General features: G+C 37.2%; 2 protein-coding genes across 2 annotated transcripts in view; both read left to right on the forward strand.

Annotated features, from left to right (window-relative positions):
* Positions 1-21,210, forward strand: part of LOC144638393 (uncharacterized) — a 252,085-nt gene that overhangs the window by 185,717 nt on the left and 45,158 nt on the right. Inside the window, 2 exon segments of the mRNA XM_078497606.1 lie at positions 113-415; positions 979-1,281. Of these exon segments, the coding sequence (XP_078353732.1) occupies positions 113-415; positions 979-1,281 (606 nt within the window).
* Positions 7,619-10,920, forward strand: LOC144638288 (uncharacterized). The gene is made up of 2 exons (XM_078497516.1): positions 7,619-8,397; positions 8,953-10,920. Exons 1-2 carry the CDS (start codon positions 8,244-8,246, stop codon positions 9,498-9,500), a joined length of 702 nt encoding a protein of 233 aa, XP_078353642.1. The 5' UTR covers positions 7,619-8,243; the 3' UTR covers positions 9,501-10,920.

The following is a 21,210-nucleotide window of genomic DNA, read 5'->3' on the forward strand; positions in this document are numbered from 1 at the left end:
ACTTTAATGAACTGTAGTGGCGCATTGATGTCTGGCTTAAAAACTATTAAAAAATATATGTAGTTTACTGAAAAATTTATTTTATAATTATCACTAAGTTGTTCAATTGCAGCTCCATCTAAACCACCAAGCAGCTTCACTGTGACTGGAAGCACTTCTACTAGTATAAAAGTCTCCTGGCAATTACCACCAGAAGACTCGAGAAATGGAATCATCAAAGGGTTTAAATTGTTCTATAAAAAGAAGAGCTCTGCTGGGTCACTAAACACGATGTTACTTATTGACAATGGAACTACTCGCACTTACAATGTCAGTGGTCTTGAAAAATACACAGAATATGAATTTCAAGTGTTGGCCTTCACATCTGCTGGTGAAGGACCAAAGAGCTCTTTAGTCAAAACAACAGACGAGGATGGTAAGAAATAACTTTAAAAAATGAAATAATTATCAACAGTTGATACGACCTTAAAAACTCATGACAAGACTGCATGGCCAAATTTTGACAATGAACTCACATTGAAATGCGAATTGTAGTTGATATAAATGTAATTTTTTTTTGTAGTTTAGTTAAGGTATCTCAAAGAACTAAAGGGCAAAGAAGGACACCTTTCATAATTTCTCTTTTACCGTCGAATTCCAATATTAAGGACAGTATTTGTCATTTTGCATTCTAACCTCCTATGTTTAGAAAATGTGCAAACAGACAACCAAAATTATTAGGAGCAACCTTGACGTTCCACTTCGGTGAATATAGTTGTTAATTATTAGCACTTAATTGTATTATTGTATTGTACCTCAGTCTATAATTTAGGTTTTGACTGCAAAGAAGGAGATAGTTCTGTGTACAGTTGTTGCTGTGCGTGTTTTATATATGTAGTGCATTAGTTGTTTGCTTTTAATGAGTCCACTGTAGGAAAATGTGTGGGTCTCCTCGAGAGTGATTTTAAATGTGAATTTTTTTCAATTTTTAAATTACAGTTCCTTCACAACCTCCAAGTAGCTTCTCTCTCACTCCAAAATCCTCCACCAGTATTGAAGTTTCTTGGCAGTTACCACCAGAAGGCTTCAGACATGGAATCATCAGAGGATTTAAAGTGTTCTACGGAAAGAAAGGCTCTTTAGGGTTACCAACCATGGAACGTATAAACAGTCAATCCACTTTTAAACAAGTTATTACTGATCTTGATAAGTACACAGAATACGAATTTCAAGTGTTGGCCTATACTTCTGTTGGTGACGGAAAAAAGAGTACCAAAAAGTTTGAGTGGACAATGCAAGATGGTAATAAGCGTTGTCATTCACTGTTGTAACTTAATTGGAATCGAAATTTTCAGAAATATATTTTATTTATTTTTTTCAACAATAAAAGCCGTGAAGTTTAGTTAATCATTTACTTTTCAGTAACCTAACAGATCGAATTTCTTGAGCAGTGAGGAGCATTTTTGTACCTTGGTTGGTCAACAAAGTGAAGTTTGGTTTCTACAGAAATGCGTTTTGATTTTATTTACAGCCAATCCTGACTCGCCTCATAGTGTTCAGTGGTGTAACATTGCAATTATTATAGTGGAATTTTTATTGCAATGAAATTGTTTGTAATCCTTTAATTTTCTTTTCTTTCGCCAGCACCCAGTGCTCCATCAACCTTGTCTTATATTGATGTTGCACCAAGTAAGTCTCATGGTCCAAGGTTAAACCTGACCTGGAGTAGACCTACAAAGGCAAATGGAATCATCAGGAGTTACACTGTGTTTTATAGCCACAATGGAGATACGAAGGAAGAATCCTTTGGAAGCGATGTACAAAGTTACTCAGTTGATGTGTTGGGGGGAGTCACCTATCAGCTCCATGTCAGAGCTGTGACTACCAAACCTGGACCAAATGTTTCTCGTACTGTAGTCATCCCAGAGTATAGTAAGTTCAGCTACCATTTGAAGCACAAACAAATCAATTTTTTCTAAATTTATAAATGACCAAATGAAAAGTGGAAATTTGGAGTGCACTCAGTAATACAGTGGAATCCGCCGTAAGTGGACACCTTACTGTCCTTTATGACTGAAAAAGTGTGCACTTCGGTTAGGTGACTGTTTATAGGAGGTTAGAAATGTAAAACAAAAAGAAATGAACATATTTGTATGTGGCTGGGACCATGACTAGGTGTCTGCCTACATTAGTGGAGATTTAACTGTAGCCATTAAAGGTCCGAAGAGGCTTTGCATGGGTTTGTTAACAGCATTGTTGTGTGAAGCACAAGGATGATCGATTCATAAATATTTATTGATTAATTGAGCATCTCAAAGCATGATGACGATGATGATGATGATGATGATGATGATGATGATGATGATGATGATGATATGCTTTTCCTTTGTAAATATATTTGTTGTTTACATTTCCCTTATCAGAACCCAGCGTTGGTCCTGCTAATGTTTCGTTCTCTAAAGTGAACGAGACCACCTTTAACATTTCATGGGCAGCTCTAACGAGAGAAAAGAGTTATGGCAAGGTTATCTTGTACGATGTCAAGGAGGATTTGTTGCCAAGAGGACAACGTCGAAAAAGATCTCCCACGAGCAGAACTTTTAATACAACAGCAACATTTGTTGTACTGTATGAATTGCCACTGTGTTCACGGTACGATGTGTCTGTTCGAGCATACACTAAAGTGGGACCTGGACCCTACAGTCAACCTGTGGAATTGGAAACATCAAGTGAGAACAATCAAAGTATTCTAAATTAACTTAAGATGAAATATTGTTATTCTAACAAAACCATTTGCATAGTAATCATTAAAAATATGATGATGAAAAAACATGTTTACATTTGTAAAATTGAAACATCAGTAGAAGTTAAGAAACATTCATTATTTAAGATTTACAGACTTAACAGAATGCCGAAACCCGTTGTTTATTCTTGCATCGAAATTATTTTAAAAATCAATTTAAGAATTGCCAATATTATTTAAAGTATCTCAACAGGGCTAGTTGGGATTACTTATTAGGGCTTTCCGATTTAGCGGAAAATCAACGGAAGTGGAAGTTATTGTTCTTTCATTACTTTATAAAACAATAGTTTTTTAACCAATTTTTAAAAGAAATGGCTTTTCATTGTTGCCATAGCCTGTAGAACAGAAGAAAAATTTACTTTGTTATGCTGTACCTCTATGGTACACGTGGAGATACTAAGATATGAGCGAAATAATTTCCGCCCATTCGAAGAATCGAAGCAGGATGGAAGTTTCCGTCGCTGAGGGCAGGACAGAAGGGCAAAAAAGTAGCCTAAACCGAACTTTTGGAGCACGAACGCATGTGAGAACGCTCTAAAGTCGAGAGAACTTGTAAATACTGTGCTCAATACGGCGGCATCTAAAGGCAAAAGGTGCTAATTTATGTAACACGCGAGGCCATGGCACTTCGGTGCGAACATACCAAGGAAAATAGTAGTCCTTTTCTTTTCTTTTCTTTTTTGTTTATCTGGCAAGCGCGAAGATAAATGTCAAGCGCGAAGATTAAAAAATTAGGCCCAGTTTGTTTTAATGCAATATGGTTTGACATATATATATATACGTTTAAACAAAAGGACAAACGAAGATAGAGTCCAAACTGGAGAACAAAATTTCAGTTCGCAAACAAATTAACTATGCAGTTATTTGTTTGCCGTCCGAAATTTGAATTTAAAAGGTCTGTCAAATTCAAAGTAACGACAAGTTGTGATATTCAAGTACACGTATATTAAAGTGCACGTGTCGCTTTAAGTGAGCGGAAAATCGGCCTGATTTTCCGCTAAATCGGAAAGCCCTATTAGAGTTAAGCGTCACATGTTCTAACTTCTAACTAATGTTATTTAAACTAATACGTGCCATTTGTACGAAGTAATTTTGGTGTGATGAACTAGATCTAGTTGTTACATTTAAATATATATTCAAAACGTTTGTATGAATAACTTTGTGCTCCATTTTGCTAAAGAACCAGAAGCACCTTCAGACTTTAAAGCAAAAGACTTTGGATCAACACAAGTTACATTGGAATGGAAAAAAACAAAACTAGCTACAAAGGAAGGACTCGACTTTACTGTAAGTTTAATAAAAGTATTTGTGTTTTCAGTGGAAAATAAAAAAAAAATTCTAAAAAAGACACGTATTTTTCTTCTATTTTTTTTTCTCACGTGATTGATCTAATCACGTCACTTGACGGATACGTAAATCAAAATCAGGATAGTCCGATGCTTTACGAGTAATGTTACCATGCACCTATAATTGCAATAACGTTGGCAAAGACTAAAAAAAGAAAAAGGCACATACAGTGTAACATTTTAAACATTAGGCATTATATTATAACGACGTGTTAATTAATCTTCTTACACGAATAATATGTCTACAGCGATAAACGTGTAGGTTCCCTGTTAATGCTCTAATCTGAGATTATTAAGCTAAAAATACTTCCTATTTGGCTTTTATGACAACGTTATTGTATTTAGGTGTACATCCGATCGTATATGTTGTAGTTCAATTTTACCCTTGGTACATTTGTTTTGGTGTATGATATGTTATAATAATGTATGATAATGAATATAAAAGAAAGAAAAATACAAAATTGTACAATGGGTACAAATAAGACCACTACATATATTCGCAGATTAGTATTTTTATTTCAAATGAATTGTTTCATTAAGTTAAAATATGTTTTGAACGCTGGCAAGACGCTTGGGCACGAACATAATTGTTTAACTACGTTTGACAGCTAGGACAAAACTTTCAAACAGCACTGACCTGTGTAAAAAGATATTTATGTTGTGGTTCAACTATCACCTCAAAAGCGAATGATCAAATTGTAAAATATGCCATCTATGCATATTTTCTTTCCAAGGAATGGTTAAGTGTGGTTGTTATCAGTATTTTAACAAAACCTATTGTGTCCAACTGTTAAGGTTAAGTACTCTGGAACAAAATCGTATAATAAACAGTTTAAAGATAAAGGTGTCAGAGCAGCAGGGAAGTCAACAAGATACACTGTGATGGATTTAGTGCCAGGCTCCACATACAAGTTTGAGATTTATGCAACGTCTGTGTGTGCAAAGAGTATACCCAGATATTTGACTGTGGAAACAAAAGTGGAGGGTGAGTATTTAATAGACACTTAAATACGTTTTGTTTCTTTTTTGTTTCGTCAAATAAAGTTTAAATTCACCCCATTTGATTTCTCGTTTTCGTTTAAAAAACATTTGAAATGCAAAATGCTAGAATCAAATATTCCCCTTTAAGGAAAGATCACTCACATTAACGCTGCATCACAGATGGCACATCTGAAAAAACTCTGGGCTAAATTATTCAAGATTTTTCCTCGTTATCCTTCTCAATCTTTCTCTATCTTAACCATCCTCTCTTCTTTTTGTTTTATAACCACGCCACTTTCTTCCTTTACTTTTTTTTAATTTGGAAATTTCCGAGTTGTAGTTTCGGAGGAGGGCCAATTTAACTCTTTTCCTCCTTCATTCATCACTCCTTCGATTCCTGTTAAACATTTAAATTAGCTAATTAATTAATTATTCATGGCAAACTTTCGCCGAAGTGTTGAATCAATTCTTTCTTTTATCAGATGTACTGAACTGAAAGTTTAACATTATTAATATTTATTCCGGCAAATCTTTATTTGTCAAAGTTTGTGGTTTTCAATTCTTGTTTCATTATAAATTATCCGAGTTCAGTGACCAGATGCCACTTAAATTATTTGTAAACTTTTTTTTTCAATTTCCCTTAATTTGAGTAACAAAAAGGACATGGTAATTTTAAATCTCGAAAAGTCCAGCACAGTCCCAATTCGCTAACTCAAAACTAAAATGAAACTTTTTATTTCATTCAGTATTATGCAAGTGGTGTCAAAATTTATGGTTTCTTTCTTTTTAGCTCCGATTGCTCCAGCTGTACTAAATTTGACCGAAGTGACTGTCTTAAAGCCATTTGTTGGAATTAATCTGTGGCCTGCTGAACAAAGGAATGGTCCAATAAGGTAATTGTTGTATAGTCGGTTGTATGGATCAGCAAAATGATGTCATAATAAAACGACCATCATACAGATGTACCATTCAGATAGATCTAGATAGATAGTTTATTGATATTTTTACATGACAGTCTAAAACTGAATTGAGTAAAAACTTACAAAGAAATAAATTAATTAAAAAAACATATATAATACAACTATTAAAATCTATTATAACTACATTAAAAATTTGCCATAGAGCTTCATTTTTTGCATGCTATCCCTACACGGCGAGTTTTCTTGTATGTCCACAGTTGTTGAATACAATACATTTATTGATCTGCCCCGATTGGATCTCTCCCTTTACTTCAGTGCTTATCAAGTTATAGTTCTGAAAGTTGCTGATGGTGCTGAAGTTCTTCCAAATGACTTTGATTTAAAACTAAAAGATAACGCCAACCAAGACAACTTGAACTTCTACATTACTGCTGAGATAGAAAACAATCCAGTTCGTGAGGAATCGTGGAAATTTTCTGTTGGTGATGACAAAAAGTATGGAAATTATGAAAATAAAGGACTTGAGAGAGGAGAAAAGTACATCATCTATCAAAGAGCTGTTACTCGTGACAATGGCGTAAGTAAACATGAATCGGTAACCAGTAGCAGTACTCTGATGACTGAAAGACAGTGGCACTTACAGCATAGGTACAACTGGACGTACTGTCATGCCCTTGCAAGGAACATAAAAAAACAACATCAGCAATTTATTTGAACATATCGTATACATATAGTAACGAATTCATATTACTACATTGGTGTTGCTCATTTTGAAATGTCATAGCCAGAACTGCTTTTTTTTACTTATGTTTCAAACACTATTTAAGGGCAGTTTAATTCTAAATTTAAAGTTGTTCTAATGTTTCCATGGCTTACACAGTCTTGAAAAGCTCTTGGAGTTTGCTTGTGCTCTTAAAAAGTTGTTAAAGTTTTAAATGTGTCTTAAAAAGGTCTTAAAATTTTAAACAAGGTTCTCTCTTTTTTAGACACATTTATTTTTAAAGTGCAGTTTTCAAAGCCCACTAGATCGAAGTAAACTCAATTTATAAATTCGTCCAAATGTACTAAACTGGAGTGGGTATGTTGCAGGTTAATTTCGGTTTTAGGTTAAATCCGTTTCCGACCTAAATTAATCTGCTTGAACCTGAAGATAACCCTTTTACAATGACATGAAATAACTTGAATTCAAGTAAAGGAAGTCGAATAGATTGTTATCTTCAGTTGGAAACAGATAAAACTAGGCCGGAAACGGATTTAACATGAATGCAGATTTAACCTGCAACCGGTATACGTACACGTATAAGTTTTGTTTTTGGCAGACAGATAGTTGCCTTCAACATTCGGTACAATGAGATCAAGTGCTAGAAAACTAATTTTGTGTCCGTAAGTTTTCCTTATCTAGTTTTAGCTAGAACTGTGCGAGCCATGGCGTCTGCCATGAACATGTTAGCATCAATTCTAAAGCATCCTTTATTGAAAACTTCCTATTTTTGGTGATTTTATCTGACATATCTTTTGACAGGTTAATATAGGAGGAGCCCTCAGCAAAGTTGCCAAAATTTCCACCATTTTGGAAGGCAAGAGTTTTTTCATCATATTTTACGTCCTATTTGGTGATTTACTTAAGTCAAAAGTGACGTTAATATGTTTTTAATAAAAAACAAGACTGCATTGAGCCAAGTGGTCCATATCGGGCTTATCCGGGTTTCTGTAGCATTAAGCGACTAAGAGTATTTCTACTTCCCTCTAAATGGGATGCTAGTCCACTGCAGGAGCAGCCCCCAGCATTAATTTGCTGTTACTCATTTAAACACCTGGGTCAATAGGGACACTATAAGAGTAAAGTGCCAACACAATCACCCTACTTGAACCCGGATCGCCCGATCCGGAGTCCAACACGCTAACCGTTAGGCCAGTGCATCTGCCACAGAACATAAACAAAGGAGTGTTTTTTTTTTCTGTGGGCAAAAGTCAGTTGATAAAACTTAATTGATAAAAAATGATAATGAAAAACAGTTCTCACATGTTAGTGCGTTCGATTTTTTCTTTCTTCCCACAGTGCCACCTATCATAATTGAAGAAATTTCTCCGCCTTCAGTTTTATGTGAGAGGCAAACCCTGTGTTTCCTTACTTGCTACGCGAGCAGTGATTCTCCATTTTATTACTCTTGGACAAAGGATGGCCAGGTTCCAGTAGGTGATGACATCAAGATCATGAACAACAGCATTGTTCTTACGCCTCGTGATGCGAAGGATTATGGAGTGTATGCGTGCCATGCTACAAACAGCTTTGGTCCGACAGCTTACAGAATCACCCTTTCAGAGGGTCACAAATCTTCATCTGCAGACGCAATAAAGGGAGATGACCGTGAGTATTGTAAATAAGTATAGGTGATAAAAAGAGACTGTTTTTCACCAACCATAAAGACAACTGTGTTATGACATCACGCTCCGACTGTTCACAAGTCTAAGGCTTTCATCCAAATGGTAACTAACCAACTACGCTATTTACTTGATCGTGATTTATCTGGTGCATAGTGTTATCCTTTTTTTGAACACCCAAGACCACGAACATAACTGTGAACAAAAGAAGACCTAACAGCTTTGCTCTTCTTGTGCTTATGCGTATGCGTGTTTTTAGTAGGACGTGCATGACTCGCGTATACTTCATTTATAAACTGAATGATCTTTCCCAAAACAATAGTTTTTATTGGCATCGGCGTAACCATAGCAATACAGTGATGATGCCTTGTTTTTTAAATTTTAAGTAAAAAATAGTTAAGATGCTTCGGATCGGAGCTGCAAGTCTATTTCCATTCCATCAACAGAGGTGCATTTAAGTGGCGTCTAATGTGGACATCTTGGAAATTGCTTAACGAAGCTTTCAATAATGTTTTTACTTCTTGTTATTCCTTTTTGACAGAAGTAAACGGCATTTTCAATGCTGCGGTCATCACTTTGTCCTTCATTGTATTTGTCTCGCTTGTTGTTAATGGCGTGTTAATATGGCGACTTAGACGAGCTGTCCCTGACAACAGAGCAACGACTTCAGACAAGGCCATCACGGATGACATTGGTCAACCTGACTTGCCACTTGATCAGCGCGAGTCAGAGCCAGTTTCTTATATGGAACTCCGTCCCAGGCCTTCGAAAGGGCAGTCTCGTGCACCTCCAGAGTATGCAAGTCTACAGGAAGCAGACAAGGATCCTGGATATTACAATGTGGGATTTACGAAACGAGCCAATCGAAACGAACACGACTCGCCACGTGATCAGCAAGTGTCAGAACCAGGTGCATACATGGAAGTACATCCCAGGCCTTCGGCGGAGCAGTCACGTGCACCTTCCGAGTACAAGAATCTACAGGGAACAAAAAAGAATCCTGGATATTACAATGTGGGATTGAAAAAAGGAAACAGTAGAAAAAAACCTGAAGAAATTTACGAAGAAGTAGGAAATGCTCAGAGTTGAGTTGTTTCTAGTTTTCTTCTTACTTTATACTCTTGTCATTTGATTGCGACACCTAAGATATTTTTGCCTTAATGGTTTGAGGTACATTGGTCAGTACCTTATGATCACTTCTCTCCTTATTTCACAGAGAACGTACTACATGATGCAGGCCTGTGTTTGAAAAATTATACTCGCGCTCTTAAAATTGTTGTCTAGAAGATAGTAAACTTAGCTAGGGGGTCGCAATCTAGTTAGAAAAGTACTATTAGTAATGTTTTAGGTATTGAGGTTTTTAAAAGAACATATGCACTATTAATAGATTGCTCATCAAGCACATGTAATAAATTACGTGGTGATATACTAGATGTCAAGAAACAGAAGTTAAAGTATTAGTTTTTTGTAGAATATGTAGAGGTTATTGACGTTAAAGGAGTCTATAGACCATTTCAAGTTCTTTGTAACCCTGGTGCAAAACATTTCATGAAGAACGAGTTTTATTAGCATGTTCAATTGTACGAGAAACGTACTTTTATTTGTTGTCGCGTCCCGAGACAAAATAATATGGTAACTTCAGCTGTTTCCAATGTGGAGGGCACAGTCTAAGTTGTACGTGATGCGTGGAAAAATGTCACGCGTCCCTCCGACTTGACGGTTTATGATCATGTGCTTAAACTTGGGTGAGGTTCCCAAATTAAACAAAACCTCTTTGGTGACGTATCGTAATTAAACATAACTTAACTATACTTTTAAAGTCTGTTTTGCTAAGACCTTACATAAGACCTTACAGTCATTTACACAATGTCAGTGCTCTCATCACTGCGTCCAGCAATCAGAATAGACATTGTGTCAGGACTACTAATTTATTTTTCCACTTTCTTGTATTCGTGCTCTAAGCCGACTGGCATATTTTTAAACTTCTGTTACAGATGATATTTTTTTTTTACAAAAATACCGTAAAATCCCGGTTATAAGCTCTGGGCTTATACAACTTCGTAAGGGGTATTAGGTAGGATTATACGTAATTAGACCTAGTTAAATTCTAGTATCAGATCACAAAATATTTCAGGTATAGATTATTTGATGATGATAAAAGGTTTAAAGATCAATATTTTTGGGTAAAAGAGTATTTGTAATTGTATACATTAGAAAGAAGCGAGGTCTTTTAATTTGTAGGTAGAGTAGACTATTGGAATATAGGTAATGTAGTATTTGTAGTAAATAAAACGTTAGAAGATCATAAAGTATTTGTAAAGGATAGAATATTTTTAGATAATAAAATGTTAGTATATATTTATTTATCACATTTTACAGCTTCATTGAATGTTTGAATAGTCCTAAATCTCCCGACAGTCTTTTGGAATGACCTGTGCCCGCTTTCAGCAAGGTATAAATGTATATACTTTTTAGTATCATTCTGAAATAATACAAAAAGTGTTATTTACTTGGCTCAACTTCTCTTACTATATTTAACAATTAGACGACGAGTTTGAGTTTTCAGATATAACCCTAAAGCGAATAGTCAACGAGGCGTAGCAGTTTCACCAATAACTGTTGGCAAACTTTTACACGGGTCTAACAGCCAATGAAATCACGGCTACTTGACCAATAAGCTTCAACGAACCTCACTTCTTACATCATCGACTGACAACAACTTTTAACTTGACTCTGAAGATGACTTCCGCTCAGGTTGTCGAAATGTCAGTCGACAACAACAGTTCTTTTCATAACTACTCTCACCTAAACGATACATGGGGCAGAATGCATGGACATCATTAAATATTCATTATCAGCGAAGCGGCAAATTTGAATGCGAGAGCGCTCACAATAAGAGAAGAAAGCGTCAAAATTGGCCCAGTAGCGTTGATTAAACTTGGTTTTCTGGCTTCAAGAAGTAAAAATCTACCAACCCACGCGCGGCTTTTTGAAGAGGAATGCTATATCAACGTTTTAAGGCTCAAATAAACAAAATTGAACAAGTGTAATGACTGTTCTTTTGCACTTGAAAATACAGCAAAATTGGCCTATTTTTGTATGGAGGCTCTATTCAAAAGGAAATTTCTAAAAAGTTCTGCTAATTTTCGCCAACCCACGAACGGCAAATGAAAAATTTATCCTTTTTCTACCAGAATATGTTTCGGATTAAAAATCGGTCAACGGGAACCACTGTTCTTTTCGGTTTGAAAACTGCTAGTTGTATAGTTGCGTTTGAAAATGGCGCGTCTCGATAAAATAACACAAAGAAAACCATAAAAGATGAACGCTCGTGTTTGTTTATTCATCATACCATAAATATGCCAAGGCCGTGCCAAGACACTTTAGTTCTTTTTTAACAAGTCACCCCCAAAAAAATACTTGCCAAATTTTTCAACCCAAAAAAATCCCGGAATCGAAATGTTAAAACCCAAAAAAATCATTCGATCATCCTCGTCATTTACAAGGCGGAGTACCCCCCATGGGGGGGGGGGGGGGGGGGGAGTGCTCGTGGCTGGGGTGCGTTTTTGACCAGGCCAGTCGGGTGTTTTGGCGCCTTGGGGGTGTGATTGCGATTGCAGCCCCCGGGCCTCTTAGGCACCTAACCTCCACTTGCGATGTGGGCGTTCACGGCTTCTTCTGGTGCTTGGGCTACCTGTGGCAACACCAGTGAAACAGCTTATAGCTTTGCAACCCTAATTAAAAAGTCTAAACACCAAAAATCCCTTCCCTAAGATTCTTTGTTTTCTAGAAACTCTATTGACTATTTAATTTCACTTCTGCCCTATTGATTTCCCCAAGGACCAAAGCCTTTTATATCTTGGCCTGACGGAATCATTTTACTAGATCATAATTTCTAATGTCATTTAAAACCAAAGTGGGCTGACGCACTGCAAATAAAGCGTTTGAATAGGACTCCTTTGTCGAATTACCCCGTATTTACAAAACTATAATTATTAAGCTCAACGAATGAAAATTACAAATGCAGAAATTCGAGGAATGCCTATCCAGAACTGTGAAGTGTTTCGTCAGTTCCGCTTTTCTAGACTGTTAAAGCTCAAATGATATTCGAAGAGCTGTTATTTTCAACGGCGCTCAAACCGTACTGCTTTTACCGATCCGTTGCGATTGAAAAATTGTGGTAAAATTCTAAAAATTTGCTTAAGACATAGAAGTTCTACTGTATAAACGAGCTGAAATAAGCTGAAGTGGGAAGATTGAGCGCAAAGCATACTGGGAAGTATCTTCCTGTCCAGTCCCTTGGGAGCATCTTGTTTCAAGACGCTTGAGTCGGAACGCGAAAATCACATATAATTACCATTTGAGCATTGTGCTGAGGCTGCGGCCCATATCATGAGAAAAGAAACAATTAACTGGTTCAATTTTACACTATCAAAAGCTTTTCTTGCCAGATGCGGTTTTTAATGCAGATGGCTAGTCAAGCGAGACAGATGAGACTGCATTCCGTGACAGAACAAAACATGGCGGGTAATCTCAAGCTGTATTTCCGGGTGGCTTTACTCGCTTTACTTCTTCCTTTGGCTTCAGGTGAGTTCAGTATCATTTGAAATGCGTGTAAAAGTAATTTCTTGTTCTGTTGAGGTGCGTTTATGATAGTGACTGAGTTTATTGAGTGCTCTTTTCACAGTTAAATGTACTCGCTTCCTTACCCATTTATAATTAGGAACTAAATTTATGCGAGATCTCTGTTTTATTTGTTTGTTGTTGCACAAGACCTTTGTGTTGTTTTCGCGGTGCTTCATCATGCATAAGGTAGCGATATAAAAAATAGCCACCGCTGGAAATTGCATGCATGGATGAACAAACGTCATGTCGTCATACTTATATAAAAAGGTTTAAAGCCCGGGCTTTGAGAGCAAAATTTCACAGGCATTACAGTGAAGCCTTTTATAGTAAGCATACATGTACAGATATGCAGATAAGTGTATCCTTTACATTAATGTTTACATTTTGTGCCAAAACTGATCTCAATCGTGCTTATATTACATGAGTATTCTTACAAAGTTTAGTCATGCAAGAATACTCATGTTAAAATAAGCAATTATTGGATGAGGTTGAGCATGATATATTAAACAATTATTGGATGAGGTTTTGTGATATCCGGAATAATTAAGGTCGAGGTAAGTGTTATCAGCCGAAGCCGAAGGCTAAGGCTAATAACACTTGCCGAGACCTTGATTATTCCGGATATCACAAAAACCGAATCTAATAATTGTTTTATTATACATTGTTTTTCTGGTAATGAAAATAATGACAAACTATTTCAACCTGTTTCAAAACTTGTGCTAGTTCTGGCTTGTCGTCCTGCTTAATTCTGAATGCTTTTTTTCTCAAAGTAATTCTAGGAATAGTTCCTTCCCAATTTTTGTTAGTCATTTTGTGTTTTCTGAGATTTAATTATCCAGCAATTTTTAAACTGAAGAAGCGAATCGACGAACTTGAATTTCATTCGCCGCCAGATGCCTGACACAATATGCTGTTGGAAATCATGCATTACGCGTGCAACCTACAGATTAGTGAATAATCTGCTAGCAGATTATTCACTAATCTGTAGGTTGCGCGGATTCCCAGAATTAGGGTGAATTATCTGCCTCAGCCAATAATGCAGACATCTTTCCGCTGAGGCAGATAATGCAGACACAAGGTAATCAATAATTGTTTTTAATTATACGTTTTCAAACAATTTGCCATCACTTTTTCTAGCACTGGTGTAAAACTTCATCAGAACATTGGCCAAAGTGGTTTTATCTTGTGGTTCCTCCAGGTTCTTATCCCTCAAATAATCATTCAGAATTTTTACATTTGGTTTAGACAGACTTTGAACTCGATATGATAACCCAACATCTGCTGTAGATATTGGGTTATCATGCCAAGTTCACATGCTACTGTATACATGTATTGTCTGAATGCTATCGACCAATCACATGTTTTAAAGTAATTCTAGTGTTGTAGGTTCAAAAGAATTTGTTATAAATATTAATGAGGCCTGGGGTAAATGTTGAGCAACTGACAAAATCATGCATATATGCAAGGTCTACTCTTTCCATTACAGTAATTACATGCAGTGCTCGAAATTAGAAAAATATCCAGGTTGTCCTTATGGGAAATGCTGGACAACCTAACCCCTGAGTTTGGTTGCCCTGCTGTCGGCTTGGTTGTCCGTATTAAGTGTTGTTGTTTTTTTGTTAAAATTTTTGTTCTCAGGCCATGAGAGGATAACATCCAGGGTAACATTTACTTTACAATTCACAACAGTGAAACGGCTCATGCTAAACAAAACAGTTACTGCAGAATTCCTTTATAATATAAGAACACAACACTTTCACTTACTTTAAACGTTAATGAAAATACTTCTTTGTACATGTACTTTCAGAAGCTGTATAGTCATTTTATAAATCCCTCCTACACGCCCAAAAACACGCCAAACTCAAAACAGCTAAAATGTAAATTATTCCCAGACAACAGCCGACAAGATGCGTCTCAGATTACATGTGGGTCACAAATCTGTCCGCTTAAGAAAGCAAAAATTTTAAACTCAGAATTGAATTTCACTTAAGATGAAGGCAAGAAATTCATTGAAAAGCGCCAAGATACTGTGAATTTTGAAGTCATGCAAATCTGCATGCGTAAAATTAATTAGTCACTTTCAACACACGTGCACCAAATTATTTCTACTAAGTTCTGTGCGTGTTTAGAAGACAACACTGCAAGCTTATCCCGGCTTATTGAACTTGACTGACTTTTGATTTGCTTTTTCTAACAATTGTGGTGGATTCCATTGATCAGAAGAGAGCTATTTTCATGTTTTAAATTTATTACTTCTTTGGTTTATTCTGTTGGGTGATCACGGTAATGTAATGTCTTGGGTTGTCCGGCGGTTTATTCTCAGGCAACCAGGCCTTAAATTTTCTGAAACACTGGTTGCCCGAACGCACTTTTAGTCGTCTCGGACAACCGGACAACCGCTAATTTCGAGCACTGATTACATGTATTTCTGTGGGCTGGCCCTCCAGCTTATACAGTGTATGGCAGATCCCCTGAGCTAGGGTTCATTCTGTGTACGTACCACACCAAAGTTACATGTATGCCAGATAGATAGATAAATTGTTTATTAAAATCACAATTAGCAACCTCAAGCTGAATTACTTGAGGTGTTATTTACATTTAAAAGTTCAAAGTTATAAAAATTCCTAACTTTATCATAAGCTAGTTATAAAAGAAAAAATACTATTACATGTACATAAAATACATAAAATCAAGTATAAAAAATCTATTTACAATTGATGCTTATCTGCATAGTGCATTATAAAAATATTTCCAAACCTCTTCAATTTTACACGAGGGATTGAAAACAAATGCCTATTCCTAAAATTATATCTCTCATTGTCATCGTGCGCAGGCAGCAGGTCAGCTAATTTATGTTGGCAATCGCTCTCTACAATTTGTTTAAACAGAGTGCTACATAATTCCTCGCGTCTATTAAAGAGTGTTGTTAAACCTGCTTCTTCCAGGGCATGACTATACCAAACCTCTGGGAATAGAATCCTTAAAGGGCAACTCTCGGCTAGAAAACTATATTTCATTAAAAGCTTCCGAATGTTCCCAAAATCATACAGAAAGCAAAAAATTTGACTTCAGAAACTTTTTTACCGGTTAATTTTAACGTGAAACTTCGAATTTTGCCGCTTTTGTGACATCTCGCCATGAACGCTTCGATTGTGGTCACCTGATGTGATACGTCACAGGTGTGGAACCACAACAAGTCACGAACATGGCTGCCTCAAACTCTAGCAGTGAGAGCTCAACTTCTGCTAGCGATTTCACTGATTTTCAGAGAGCTATAGGAGGGGATATGTCAGGGGATGATTTAGAATTTTCTATGGTATTCCAACCCTAGCGTTTTGAGCCTCCAGAGAAAAACAGCGAGACACGAGAAAGAGAGGAAAATATCGAACCTTCTCACCGCCGCTGTGATTTCGACAGCGAGGAATGGTGAGTGAATTGAAGTCCTAAATGTACAGTTTCTAATCTTTCTCTATTACCTCGGCCACTGAATTGTGTACTAAGTCAAACCTGAAAAGCCTTATGATATTTACATGTACTCGAGAAGCTTAATTAAACATTATAAGACCAAACTGTTTGTTACATTTTGCTGTTTACATTCGGTCGTCAAACATTTTTGTTCATGTTTGTTATAATGGGTTAACATACCTGACATACTCGGGTTTGCAGAACTTTAATGTGGACAAAACTCTTCTGGGTCTCTTAGGGATGGTGGACTGCTCAATCGCTATCAACTGTATCAACTCATTTCTTTTGTTGGAAGAAGGGAGTTTCGCTTTGTGTAGTTGAAACAACTCACCTCGAGGGAACTTTGTTCAAGGTTGTTCATGACGTGCTTGTGTAGAATGATTTTGTAAACTGACTATCACTCCCGCCCGGGACTATTACACGACCCTACAGTGCGTGATATTTACACTTTACGGTGTAATTGAGTTGTCATGTTTATATTTTGCAATTTCGTATCTTTTTGTGAAAAATGCCCCCACGAAAATTGTGGTTTGCCTGGCTCTTTACGACCGCGCTGTTTCTCTTCTAAGAATATTCGCGTTTGCTTGCGTGTGTTTTTATTCATGGTTTGCATTTGAGATGATCGTTTTGCTGTAACTGCTCTACACTGTACGTGTCTTACAGCCTCGGCATGTTTTTCTAAAGTTATGTCGTAAACTAACATTTGCACACACGAAACTGTTTCGTGGTCAGGCTAGGGAGAGAGAAGGGAAAGCGTGACATGCTTTTGTACTACACCACAAGTTGCTTTTATTTACAACAATAGCTTCTCAAAAGCAATCACAGAATAAGTACTACACGCAACACAATCTTCTTCTGTTTAATTACTTCGGATATAGTTTTATATTTGCTTTAAATTCCCCATTTCTCCGCATGATTTTATACCCTGCGAGAGCGCCTCTGCTAGTGCGCGGGGTAGTGAATTTGTATGGCTTCGTATTGCGCAATACTGACCTGCACGCAATTATACAAGCTTATACACGCCTTTCGAAGGCTGTAACTTTTAAAAGACTTCATTTGCTGGGGAGAATTGCTTTCTATTAATTTTTGCCAATTAACAGCAGGAGAAATCTTGGGGTGGCTGCAAATTTCTTAACATTAGAACCGAAATATATTTGTCTTTTTCCGAACGCGTGGATTTCGCTCATATATAGCCCCATATAGACGACCATAGACGCTATTCCTGCTTACAAATGCAAAGATTCTTGACAAATTACGGGAGTCAGCACTCGCAAACCCTTTTCAATTTATTATCTACTCCAGACGAAAGGAATCTTTATCATGATATGGTGCAGGGGAGGATGCATTGAGTATAAATCTATGAACATTTCCTGACCTCAGAAGGCCGATCGATCTGACGGATTTGTTTCGTTTCACAAACACAAGATTTAGTCTATTTCAGTTTATTTCCTTTCATATTGAAGCACTGAAGCACTACCTTTTTTATCTTGGACATCATTGAACAGCATAGGGTCTTCCTCTCCTTGTGATTCTCATTTATGAAGAGAAGCTTGGCGTGTTTTCCTCTTATCGGAAGCAAAAGCAAATCTGCCTTCCACACCTGTGACGTAGCATCACGTGACGTACCAAAATCTGAACGTTTTCAAAATGGCCGCCAAATTGGCGTAAAAGAAAATTCGTAGTAAATTCATTTTGGCCGATATCTTTAAAAAATTACCTGCTAAAGATTCCTATTGCTATAAACAACTTATAGAAAAAATAAAAAATTGGGGTAAATTTCCCGAGAGTTGCCCTTTAAGTCTATAAGACTCTTTTCTGGACCCTCTCTATTTGGTCGCTGGCAAGCTGGAGTGGAAAGCCTGGCATGCATATTCTTTATAAGCTTATATGCCAAGTTTCTTGATCCACTCTGAAGATCTTTGGTGTAGCCTACAGTTGAATCCCAATAACTCGAACCCCCAATAACTCGAACCTCCCGCTAACTTGAACCTTTTTCGATTCCCCTCCAGTTCATTTTCTTACTAATTTTACCATTAATTACTCGAAAACCTGGATAATTCAAATCTTTTTTCCTTGAAGGTTTGAGTTATCGGGATTTAACTGTAGAATGCAACCTAGCCCTAGCTTGGGTGGTGGATTGGGATAACCCTGAACATCCCTGAGGTGTCCATGAGGAGAACTGCTGAAGGGTCAGTAGTGGTACCTGTAAAATAACCGCACAGGCATGGACCAAAAGGGGCACAGTGGGCAGGGGCGTAACCAGCCTACCCTCTCGTCAGGGGTATAAATTTGATGAACAGAGGAGCTGGTGCCCTATTGGCTGTTGTATGCATAACATGACCCACCACTGTGTGGATGTATGTACAGTACTCTGCTACTCAGCAACCCCATTCCCAAATATGGGTCAAATAGTCTGAGGCAGACCAGGCTTGTTAATGGCTAGGTGAAGGCAACTGGTCTAGGAGACAGTTACTCCAAACTCAAAACCAGGCTCTGATGATGGTGCCCTAAGGAGGCATCCCTTCCACATTGGCTGGCAGTGGACTCATTCACTTCAGCACTATTACACTGCTACTGAAACAAGCACTACTGACCACAACTTATGAGAAATTTTCTTGCACTATCAGTGTCATATAGCACTATGTTGTTGTGATGATGTTGATTATCCAGAGCCATCATTAATCAACCTTGGCAATCTATTCAAAGAACATAGCATGAATGTGATGTAATTGTTCTTTCTGGCTGTATTGTTCTTTTTATAAAATTTGAAAGCAATTTCTTGTTTAGTTCATGCTGAAATTGATAGAAACCAATGCAAACTATTTTGTCACAATAATTATGCGAGAGGGTGTATTGTTCTGCGAGGATGAATGTTGACAAGCTGAAACGTATTCAAGTTTTTTTTGCTCAAGCCCTGTGAATTTAAGGCACTTGTTGCAAACAATTACAGACTAAAAATGTTTTGGTTGCAAAGCCAACACACCTTTCTGTTTGCTAAGGCCTTACATGTAGATGTCTGATGTTTGTCCTTTTGGGGCACTCAAAGTGTAGCCAGCAGAAAAGGAAATATGGCTTCATAACTCATAGCCTTCCTATAATGTGATGTTATTATTTTCAGGCAGGCACTTTCAATTTGGCCTCTTACACATGCAAGGCTTAAACTAAATATACCCCATACCTGCTGTAGTGCTGATGGGTATTCTGTCATAAATTGATCACAGCCTAAAATTCATGTGCAGGTAAAGCTGCATCTCCCAGACAATAAAGAGGAGATGTTTTAGCATCTTACAAAGGGTGTTGCGTAAAGGCAGTCACCTACCTCAAAATTATCTCATTGAAAAACCCTGAAGGTGCTTTAATTCTCCTACATGTGCACCCATAAAGTGGCGAACCTAATATAAAATGTATTGTGGCATTTTGTACTAGTCTTGCTTTAATTTGTATTGCTTTAAGTCCCGCTTTTTCTTTTGTTCCTTTTGGTGAGTTTTGTTTTGATGATGTAATAGTTTAGTGTACAACTTTAGAATGTTAGTAACTGTTTTTATTACTTTGTTACTGTAGGGGACTGTGTTGATTTAGATCTTGGAATGGAAAATAATACAATTCCAGACAATAAAATAACTGCTTCTTCTGTACAAAGTGCCAATACACCAGCCAAGAATGGTCGACTGAACTTTGCATCAGGATCATCATGGTGTGCAGCAACAAGTGACACTAATCCATATCTACAGATTGATCTACAAACACTTCATATCATCTGTGCTGTGTCCACTCAAGGGAATTCTCAAGCTGATGAGTGGGTGATGAACTACACACTAAAATTTTCCACAGATGGATCAGCTTGGACAGATTATAAGGAGGGTGGACTAGTTAAGGTATGATTTCAGTGTTCCTGTAATAAAATGTAACAATATTACTTACAGTACCGCCTGAAATCATATGCACATCAGCCACGGGTTTCACGAAGTGGAAGCGCGGGTAGTGCACGCGGTTTGCCCGTGCGTCCACCTCGGGAGGAACGAACGAAGCATGAGACGAAATGCGAAAAACGTGCCTGTGAAAAACGTGCGACATCGTTCGAAGAGAACGGTTTATTCGCCTAAACATCGAAATATCACAGCATTATTTCTTGCCCTGTTTTAAATGTACTATAAACCGCAGCGACAAAATGACTTGACGAGTTTTAATTCAAAAATGTATCGAAAGCTGTTTGCTGTTCACGCTTCGATTAATTTCATTCAAGATTTGCAAAGTTAAACATATGTACAATGTATATGTTGACGCGTTGTCCTCGGGTTGAGCTTATTTGTTCTGTTTTTCTGTTTTTTATTAGACAAGTAAATATTATTTCGCCTGCTTGCACTCGAATTACTTTTATCACCGGTTTTCTTGTCCCTTTGCAATTTTTTTAATCAGAGACTGCCGGACCGCCACAATTAGTTGAATTTTTGCATATTCATTCGACCAACATGTTATGTAGTTTTCAGCACGATGTCACAAAAGTTTTGCAATCAAAAATAAAAAAGATCAAACCCGAAGAAGGAAAATTATTCGCACAAGATATGAGATTTTAAATAATCCAAAATCTAATAATCGTGCAACGACTCAATGGCCGTTTTTATACTACAGACGAGTTACCCGTCTGGACGAGCTTCGGCAAAAATTCTGTTGCTCGTCTGGTTATGCGTCTCTAGTATAAAGACGGGCA

This window comes from Oculina patagonica, chromosome 14 (genome assembly GCF_052425735.1).
Source record: "Oculina patagonica isolate OP01 chromosome 14, crgOcupat, whole genome shotgun sequence".
NCBI classification, from domain to species: domain Eukaryota; kingdom Metazoa; phylum Cnidaria; class Anthozoa; order Scleractinia; family Oculinidae; genus Oculina; species Oculina patagonica.

Excerpts from the sequence above, each read along its gene's own strand:
- LOC144638288 (XM_078497516.1), top strand. The coding sequence starts at position 8,244 with ATGAACAACAGCATTGTTCTTACGCCTCGTGATGCGAAGGATTATGGA. Across the intron at positions 8,398-8,952 it reads CGCAATAAAGGGAGATGACC|AAGTAAACGGCATTTTCAAT; the intron begins GTGAGTATTGTA and ends CCTTTTTGACAG.